Source organism: Salmo salar, chromosome ssa11 (genome assembly GCF_905237065.1).
Source record: "Salmo salar chromosome ssa11, Ssal_v3.1, whole genome shotgun sequence".
NCBI lineage: Eukaryota > Metazoa > Chordata > Actinopteri > Salmoniformes > Salmonidae > Salmo > Salmo salar.
Window position 1 is genome coordinate 33,935,955 of NC_059452.1, and position 10,639 is coordinate 33,946,593.

General features: G+C 43.7%; 1 protein-coding gene across 3 annotated transcripts in view; it reads left to right on the forward strand.

The window, feature by feature from the left end:
- The first annotated feature begins 1,302 nt into the window (after window positions 1-1,302).
- The window catches only part of LOC106562528 (secretogranin-3), a 32,982-nt gene continuing 23,645 nt past the window's right edge, over window positions 1,303-10,639 (forward strand). Inside the window, exons 1-5 of one of the 3 annotated variants that reach the window (XM_014127460.2) lie at window positions 1,304-1,586; window positions 1,679-2,061; window positions 2,899-2,954; window positions 3,168-3,210; window positions 5,693-5,932. In XM_014127460.2, coding sequence (XP_013982935.2) covers window positions 1,968-2,061; window positions 2,899-2,954; window positions 3,168-3,210; window positions 5,693-5,932 — 433 coding nt within the window. In that variant the 5' untranslated portion in view covers window positions 1,304-1,586; window positions 1,679-1,967. Of the gene's footprint in view, window positions 2,062-2,898; window positions 2,955-3,167; window positions 3,211-5,692; window positions 5,933-10,639 lie in introns of all 3 variants that reach the window. The other 2 variants (XM_014127459.2, XM_014127461.2) reach the window with 2 other exon arrangements.

A 10,639-nucleotide genomic window follows, 5' to 3' on the forward strand; every position in this document is an offset into this window, starting at 1 on the left:
TCTGCCTTTTGCTCCTCATCTACCTCTTGCTCCTCATCTACCTCCTGCTCCTCATCTGCCTCCTGCTCCTCATCTACCTCCTGCTCCTCATCTGCCTTTTGCTCCTCATCTACCTCTTGCTCCTCATCTACCTCCTGCTCCTCATCTGCCTTTTGCTCCTCATCTACCTCTTGCTCCTCATCTACCTCCTGCTCCTCATCTGCCTTTTGCTCCTCATCTACCTCTTGCTCCTCATCTACCTCCTGCTCCTCATCTGCCTCCTGCTCCTCATCTGCGTCCTGCTCCTCATCTGCCTCCTTCAACTCTTCATCTTCTGTGTCGTTTCTCTCATCTCCCTCCTCTACCTTCACCTCCTTTTCTTATTTATCCTCCTCCTCTCATTCCTCTCCTCCTCTGAGAGAGAACTCCCATCTCAGTCCCAGAGCCAGTAATGTGTTTGCTGTGGTTAGTGGTGATGTGAGACTACTGAGACAGGCAGGAAACAGAACAGGAAACACTATAGTCTATAGTCTGGGCATCCCATAACACACTGCAGAGGAGAGAAAACACACCCACTCTGTTCCAGCCTCCAAAACAAGAGAATAGGCCTATCTACAATATGTAGTCCAAAAGGTGATAACTGCAGTAGGTTTGATAAAAGATGTGATAACTACAGTAGGACTGTTAAAAGGTGATAACTGCAGTATAAATTAGAATAGGAAGACCAGTGAGTTGACATTCTGTGTATGACTGTATGGTATGTATGGGTGTATGATTTGTGTTCTATGTGTATGTGAGTAGTGTCATGCAGCTCAGGGGCTAGATCAGATTACAGGTGTGGGGGGGGGGGTCAGGTGTAATCCATAAGAGAGCAGTGAAAGAAGGGAGACAGAGAAAGAGGAGAGACAGAGATCTATTATATATTTCACTTGCTATGGTAATGTAAACATAAGTTTCCCATGCCAATAAAGCCCTTAAATTGAAAGAGAGGAGACAGTGAAAGGGCAGAGCAGGGGAAAGAGAATGAGATAAGGGCCACTACACTGAGGGATATGACAGACAGACAGACAGACAGACAGACAGACAGACAGACAGACAGACAGACAGACAGACAGACAGACAGACAGACAGACAGACAGACAGAGAACAATGCCCTGAGCATGTAGCAATTGTCCTTTACTAAGTGGGTGTGTGCTGTTCCTCAATGGACAACTGATAACACACTGCTCAGCATGTGCACGCTACTCAAAGCTTTAGTCCCATTAAGACAGCTCTGTCCAATCAGCAGACAGCATGTATATTCATCTGAAGCATAAGGCACATAAAGCAGGAGATTAACTGGGGCTGAGGAACATGGAAAACATCTGAAACACAACACTGGTCTGGGCACAACCATGTTGACGTATTGTGTATGTATGGATGTATCTAATTCCAATGGGGCAAAATGGGACAGCCCACAGTAGAGATCGACTATAAAAAGCTAAGGCGTTCAGTACAGGACGCACAATCAGGGGCGGATACTCGTTTTGTTCTCCTCCTTCACGGTTTGGTCTGACCGAGAGAGAGAGATCGTGTTGTTTCGGGTAGCTACCATCGGCATACGGCAGGTGAGTTCACTACAGCTCACACGGAGTTTATAGACTACGAGCCTGGCAGTTTATCTATCTCGTGTTAATTATAGCGAGTGTCCTGGTTTCAGCACCGCAGGTCGTTAACAGCTCCACCAGCACCAGAGGAGAGCGGAGATTTGAAGAGCCCCTCCCCGCCCAAGGAACAGCCAGAGCGGGTAGAGTCCAAGCGCAGCCCTGTTGTCAGTTTCAGCACCACCAGCAGGGAAGAGCAGAGCTGTCCAAACATCCAGCAGTTTGTGACCGCTATCGTCGGCTGGATCATCCACACAACACAACACCCCCAAGACAGCTATAACCGGGAGTAATCCAGCGGAAAATAGCATACCACCACCGATTGAGTGGATATTTTATTTCAGAATGGCGTCCAAAGGAATGGGAGTACTCCTTCTGCTCGGGATTTTTGCTGTGACTGTCTCCCAGATTTCTGCTTTCCCCACACCTGCCGAGGATGGTGAGTACATGGCCTGCTGGTAGCCTACATTTGGGGTGACTGGTTTCAGTGTGAATATTTTTTGGTTCGCTAGGTCCATAGCCCACTTTTAAAGTACATTTTAACTAGGCCAGGCTATATTTAAACCCTTTTCACGTTTTAAAATATATTTAAACATTATATATAAAACAAGCTAATTCAAGTAAAAATAGAGCAGGAAATAACAAATAAACAAAGAGTTTGTGACGTTGGTCGGTTGCATGCGATGTAAGGCCGATTCCGTTCTATTTCTAACGCAGTTTATCTTTTGTTTGTTAAACCGATTATGACCCTGCTGTGTCCGGTCGGGTCGGGAGTTGGGACTCACTGTAGCCCTAGACTGTACCCTCTTTCTCATCAATAAACCACATTAACCAAAATGAAACAAAGTAAATGAAAACACTTGGCCCACATGACCAAGCAGGCATATCTTAAAAATACCCTGATGATGTTGGACCCCTCAAATTCAAGTCAGTGTCTTTCTCTGTCGTTCATAGGATAAACTTTCTTCTAACACTGATTTAAGATAGTTTTTTAAGGCTCCGATTGAAGCAGTCAGGCTAGCTGGTCCTACATTTGTTTCTACCTAAATTACACGTTTTAGATGTCTCAGATGATGTGATAGTGAATGGTGGTGGTGGTGATGATGATGATGAAGACGATGAGGATGATGATAACAATGATGATGTGGATGATGATGTTGATTATGACGATGACAATGCTGATGATGATGTTGATTATGACGATGATAATGCTGATGATGATAATAATAAAGATGATTAGTAGTATTATTATTATGTGGGTTTATTTTCCCTGCAGATAAAGCTGTAGTTTACAACAGACGACTGACTGAGGAGAGACCAATCCAGGAGCAGGTAAACTCTCTCTCTCTCTCTCTCTCTCTCTAAACTATCCACCATGCTATCTTCAGACTAATATCATGTCAAATAGACTCTGTGGAGGGGAGAGTTCTCAAACTTCAACAACAACACATCAAACCAGACTGGAGCAACAGTAAACAAACAAAGCTATTATGGTGAATATGATTAAAACAGAAATGTTTACACTGTTTATGTTATTTTCCACAGATTGCAGAGGCAGATGATGTGAAAGCAGCAGTGGAGTCTGCAGGCAAGTGGATACTTCACAGGCAATAAATCAATATTGTTATTACATACATTTGAATATGTATGTGAATAGTGTGTAAGAATAATTGTTGTTGTCTCTTGGATGTCTTCACAATATATAAGTGTTTTATCTTATTTTTTCAATGCAGTATGGTCTTGTGTTGTTCTTGTCTTTAACTGTTCTGTACTGTGTAGGGTGTCCACCCACACTACCAAGAGTTGATGAAAATGCACTTTGCTGATCAAATGTAACTTCCTTATATTATATTTTCCTTATGCCACCATGGCCTTTTTATTGCCTTTACCTCCCTTATCTCACCTCATTTGCTCACATTGTATATAGACTTATTTTTCTACTGTATTATTGACTGTATGTTTGTTTTACTCCATGTGTAACTCTGTGTTGTTGTATGTGTCGAACTGTTTTGCTTTATCTTGGCCAGGTCGCAGTTGTAAATGAGAACTTGTTCTCAAGTTGCCTACCTGGTTAAATAAAGGTGAAATAAAAATTAAAAATAAATAAATGTAAAGAAATACATTTTACCAAGACAAATATGATTATTCATGTTAGAATCGTTCAGTGGGGTCTTTCTCTAACACAGTGGTTCCCAAACTGTGGGGCGGGTAGTATTTAACATTTTGTGGTCGTCGTCTTGAAACTTATTTCCATCGGTCACAAAAGGCTAAATTAGCATGACATGAGCTGAATTCAATGTAAAAGGCTTTGATAAAAAAAAGCTTGGTATACGTGTAACCGATGTGAAATGGCTAGTTAGTTAGCGGTGGTGCGCGCTAATAGCGTTTCAATCAGTGACGTCACTTGCTCTGAGACCTGAAGTGGTTGTTCCGGCTTTTGTGGCGCGATGGGTAACGATGCTTCGTGGGTGTCAGTTGTTGATGTGTGCAGAGGGTCCCTGGTTTGAGCCCGGGTTGGGGCGAAGAGAGGGACGCGACCTACACTGTTACATACGCTCAGTGCTTCATTGACATTTCACAGAGATATCCTTGTTTTTGTGAGAAATCTTCGAAAAAGAACAATAATTTTGAATTAATATGAAAAGCGTATACTAAAATATGAAAATACTACGTCATGTCGTTATCCATCTTAGCTCTATATTATTTTATGTCCTGCAGATTGGAGAAGAAAGATGACTAGTTCAACAGTAAAGTGAGATGTCAGGTAGCCTGTAGCCTTAATTCATGCACAGAATCCAGCCTAGCTGATACGATGCCATTTTCCTGGCCTCTCTCTCTGGCCTCCATTGTTTCAGTCACCCTAATTTTAGTCCTCCTCCAAGGGTAAAAACTCGAATAACCTTTGAACGGATTATTATAGAGACATGAAGTTTGGACCATTGGTTTTCTTAGACAAGTATCTACACAGTTAACATGTAAAAAATTGTGTTTTTTATAATTGGACACCATATACATGTTTTGTGTGGACCCCAGGAAGAGTAGCTGTTTCATGTTTTGTGTGGACCCCAGGAAGAGTGGCTGTTTCATGTTTTGTGTGGACCCCAGGAAGAGTAGCTGTTTCATGTTTTGTGTGGACCCCAGGAAGAGTAGCTGTTTCATGTTTTGTGTGGACCCCAGGAAGAGTAGCTGTTTCATGTTTTGTGTGGACCCCAGAAAGAGTAGCTGTTTCATGTTTTGTGTGGACCCCAGGAAGAGTAGCTGTTTCATGTTTTGTGTGGACCCCAGGAAGAGTAGCTGTTTCATGTGCAACAGATACTAGGGATCATAATAAAATACACGGTTCCAAGACCACCTACTGCAGCCCATGGCTCTGGCCCCGTATTCATAAAGCACCTTAGAGTGGGAGTGCTTCTGTAGGATCAGGTCTTCTCTAAACTGCTAAACTGATCCTAGATCAGCACTCCTATTCCCAGATGTTTTATGAATATGGACCCTGAATTTCACTAGTCCTTCTGGTCTCCCATCTAGGGATTGACCAGGCCAAACCCTGCTTAGCTGCAGAGGAAAACCGGCCAGGCCCAACCCTGCTTAGCTGCAGTGGAAAGCCAACCAGGCCCAACCCTGCTTAGCTGCAGTGGAAAACCAGCCAGGCCCAACCCTGCTTAGCTGCAGTGGAAAGCCAGCCAGGCCCAACCCTGCTTAGCTGCAGTGGAAAACCAGCCAGGCCCAACCCTGCTTAGCTGCAGTGGAAAGCCAGCCAGGCCCAACCCTGCTTAGCTGCAGTGGAAAACCAGCCAGGCCCAACCCTGTTTAGCTGCAGAGGAAAGACAGCAGAGTGATACAAGGTGGTTTGGTGGCTGGCTTCTCTATCTAAAGATACACTATGGAAGTTTATTTGATGAAAACACACAAATCCTCAGTTTTAGGCATACAATTTATGGGTGAAGGTAGGTGTGCCCTTTCTGGACAATATTTCTCTCCATAGAGTGGACTAATTTTTGGCTCAAGAGGAGCACCCCCAGAGGCAGAAGCTTTGTATAGCCTCTTAAATATTTCCTTCTCCCCCTCAGACACCAAACCTGCTGTGGAGCCTAAAGAGGTGAAGGAGGCGGAACCAGAGCAAGAGAACGATGACTTCACTCTGCTCAAGTCCCTGGCCGAAGGTCAAAGGTCAAAAGAGACCAATGAGACGCCGGTCAGAGAGAGCCTGGAGGAGGAGCCTTACTTCCCAGACGAATCAGATTCCACCAAGAACCGCCGGCTAGCCGAAGACTATGACTCAACAAAGATGGAAAACGGCAAGTACCAAGGTATCTAGTTTAGTCTGTTAATACTAGAGCAAGTACCAAGGTATCTAAACTCAGCAAAAAAAGTGAAATGTCCTCTCACTGTCAACTGCATTTATTTTCAGCAAACTTAACATGTGTAAATATTTGTATGAACATAACAAAATTCAACAACTTAGACATAAACTGAACAAGTTCCACAGACATGTGACTAACAGTAATGGAATAATGTGTCCCTGAACAAAGGAGGGGTCAAAATAAAATAAAAAATAAAAAGTAACAGTCAGTATCTGGTGTGGCCATCAGCTGCATTAAGTACTGCAGTGCATCTCCTCCTCATGGACTGCACCAGATTTGCCAGTTCTTGCTGTGAGATGTTACCCCACTCTTCCACCAAGGCACCTGCAAGTTCCCGGACATTTCTGGGGGGAATGGCCCTAGCCCTCACAATCCGATCCAACAGGTCCCAGACGTGCTCAATGGGATTGAGATCCAGGCTCTTCACTGGCCATGGCAGAACACTGACATTCCTGTCTTGCAGGAAATCACGCACAGAACAAGCAGTATGGCTGTTGGCATTGTCATGCTGGAGGGTCATGTCTGGATGAGCCTGCAGGAAGGTACCACATAAGGGAGGAGGATGTCTTCCCTGTAACGCACAGCGTTGAGATTGCCTGCAGTGACAACAAGCTCAGTCCGATGATGCTGTGACACACCGCCCCAGACCATAACAGACCCTCCACCTCCAAATCGATCCCGCTCCAGAGTACAGGCCTCGGTGTAACGCTCATTCCTTCGACGATAAGCGCGAATCCGACCATCACCCCTGGTGAGACAAAACCACGACTCGTCAGTGAAGAGCACTTTTTGCCAGTTCTGTCTGGTCCAGTGACGGTGGGTGTGTGCCCATAGGCGACGTTGTTGCTGGTGATGTCTGGTGGGGACCTGCCTTACTAGAAAATAAAGGAAAGCCGCACACTCTAAGAGCTCAGATGCAAAAATGTAATAACCAACGTTTCGACAGCGAAGCTGTCTTCATCAGGGAACCTGCCTTACAACAGGCCTACAAGCCCTCAGTCCAGCCTCTCTCAGCCTTTTGCGGACAGTCTGAGCACTGATGGAGGGATTGTGCATTCCTGGTGTAACACGAGCAGTTGTGGTTGCCATCCTGTTCCTATCCCGCAGGTGTGATGTTTGGATGTACCGATCCTGTGCAGGTGTTGTTACACGTGGTCTGCCACTGCAAGGACAATCTGCTGTCCGTCCTGTCTCCCTGTAGCGCTATCTTGGGTGTCTCACAGTACGGACATTGCAATTTATTTCCCTGGCCACAACTGCAGTCCTCATGCCACCTTGCAGCATGCCTAAGGCACGTTCACGCGATGAACAGGGACCCTGGGCATCCTTCTTTTGGTGTTTTTCAGAGTCAGTAGAAAGGCCTCTTTAGTGTCCTAAGTTTTCATAACTGTGACCTTAATTGCCTACCGTAAGCTGTTAGTGTCTTAACGACCGTTCCACAGGTGCATGTTCATTAATTGTTTATGGTTCATTGAACAAGCATGGAAACAGTGTTTAAACCCTTTACATTGAAGATCTGTGAAGTTATTTGGATTTTTACGAATTATCTTTGATAGACAGGGTCCTGAAAAGGGGACATTTTTTGCTGAGTTTAGTTTAGTCTGTTTATACTACAGCAAGTACCAAGGTATCTAGTTTAGTCTGTTTATACTACTGCAAGTACCAAGGTATCTAGTTTAGTCTGTTTATACTACAGCAAGTACCAAGGTATCTAGTTTAGTCTGTTTATACTACAGCAAGTACCAAGGTATCTAGTTTAGTCTGTTTATACTACAGCAAGTACCAAGGTATCTAGTTTAGTCTGGTTCTTTTAGTCTGTTTATACTACAGCAAGTACCAAGGTATCTAGTTTAGTCTGTTTATACTACAGCAAGTACCAAGGTATCTAGTTTAGTCTGGTTATACTACAGCAAGTACCAAGGTATCTAGTTTAGTCTGGTTATACTACAGCAAATACCAAGGTATCTAGTTTAGTCTGGTTATATCACAGCAAGTACCAAGGTATCAAGTTTAGTCTGGTTATTTGTTATGAATGTACTATAGCAAGTATCATTAGCGCCGCAAGGTTACGCCTTTAAGCTCAGTTGACTATTAGACCATATTGGGAACCTATTAGGGGTCTTTGACTTTGTCTTCTGTCCCTAAGCAGACAGAATCTTACAATAATGGCCTCTTGGACAGACTAACCAGACAGAATGTTACAATAATGGCCTCTTGGACAGACTAACCAGACAGAATGTTACAATAATGGCCTCTTGAACAGACTAACCAGACATAATGTTACAATAATGGTCTCTTGGACAGACTAACCAGACATAATGTTACAATAATGGCCTCTTGAACAGACTAACCAGACATAATGTTACAATAATGGTCTCTTGGACAGACTAACCAGACAGAATGTTACAATAATGGCCTCTTGGACAGACTAACCAGACATAATGTTACAATAATGGCCTCTTGGACAGACTCTTGGACAGACTGCCTCTGCTGTATATAACTATGGTTGACCTATAGACCAAATCAGAATGTTTATAAATAAAGCTGTTCTGGTAGTTCCAGGTAGACAGAGTCCCTGTCTTTGTCTTTGTTCCTGTCCTGTCTGGGCCTTTTGGCTCTGAGCCTGTGTGTCTGATAGGGGTCTTCCCTGTGTCTGATCCCTCTATAGGGAGGTCAGGTCTGAGGCCCTGCGCTGCTGAGAGAGAGAGAGAGAGAGAGAGAGAGAGAGAGAGAGAGAGAGAGAGGGAGGATTATCGCTCCTCAGGCGGTCGGCTGAGACAGTGGAAGTGCTAAGGCTAAGCTACAAGCCTTAAATCCTCTTCCTCCATCGCTACAGGATACTATAGACACTTTGTACATCACAAATGGCACCCTATCCTCTATATAGTGGACTACTAGTTCACCACTAGTGCACTATATAGGGAATAGGGTGCGATTTGGGACACAGCCCCTGTCTCTTACAAACCCAGTATTTCATCTCGACCTAGTTCCAGGGAAACAGTTAACTGCTGTATTAGACTTGGGGTCAAATGTCAGGTACCATAAAGAAGAGAAGGGTCTTGTTGAAATACATATTGAATCCTTCCTTCTTCCCTTCCTTCCTCCTTCCTTCCTTCCTTCCTTCCTTCCTTCCTTCCTTCCTTCCTTCCTTCCTTCCTTCTTCCCTTCCTATGAGCCCTTGTCAAGAGTAGTGCACTATAAAGTGAATAGAGACATTACAGTCTGACACCAAGTCTCTCTCCTCTTAGGATCTGGGTCAAGATTATATTCTTGGTGTATGAAAAACATCCCCATATGGTCAGAGGGAGTTATTGAGGAGAATAATTGATTGCTTTGTGTGACATGACACATTCAATCTAACATCGCTCATATATCTTTCATTCTTTCAATATTTATGTGTGTCTGTGTGCGTGTTTGCATGACTGCCGATGTACTGTTCTGTACTGTGCTGTACTTTACTGTACTGTACTCAACTCTACTGTACTGTACTCTACTGCACTGTACTCTACTGTACTCTACTCTACTGTACTCTACTGTACTGTACTCTGCTCTACTCTACTGTACTCTACGCTACTGTACTGTACTGTACTATACTGTACTCTACTGTACTGTACTATATTGTACTGTACTATATTGTACTGTACTCAACTCTACGGCACTGTATTCTACTGTACTCTATGCTACTGTACTGTACTCCACTGTACTGTACTGTACTGTACTGTACTGTACTGTACTGTACTGTACTCAACTCTACTGCACTGTATTATACTGTACTGTACAGTACAGTACTGTACTCAACTCAACTGGACTGTACTCCACTGCACTGTACTGTACTGTACTGTACTCTGCTGTACTGTAATCAACTCCACTGTACTGTACTCTACAGCCCTGTACTGTATTATACTGTACTGTACTCAACTCTACTGCACTGTACTCTACTGTACTGCACTCTACTGTACTGTACTGTACTGTACTATACTATACTGTACTGTACTCTGCTCTACTTTACTGTACTCTACACTACCGTACTCTACTGTACTGTACTATACTGTACTGCACTGTACTGTACTATACTGTACTGTACTCAACTCTACTGCACTGAATTCTACTATACTCTATGCTACTGTACTGTACTGTACTGTACTGTACTGTACTGTACTGTACTGTACTCAACTCTTCTGCACTGTATTCTACTGTACTCTACTGTACTGTACCGTACTCTACTGTACTGTACAGTACTCTACTGTACTCTATGCTACTGTACTCTACCGTACTGTACTGTACTATACTGTACTGAACTCTACTGCAATGTATTCTACTGTACACTACTGTACTGTACTCTACTGTACTGTACTCTACTGTACTCTACTCTCCTGTACTATTATGTACTGTACTGTACTCTACTGTACTGTACTCTACTGTACTCTAGTGTACTGTACTGTATTGTACTGTAACTGATGCAAGCAGTAGAATCAGATTTAGAAAGCAGGTAAAAATACACCTTGTGGAACGGCGGGGACTGTCAAGTAACACAGACATGGGCACAGACACATGCATACACACACATGATAACATACGCACTATACACACACGTACACTTGGATTTTGTGTTGTAGATATGTGGTAGTGGAGTATAGGCCTGAGGGCACACAC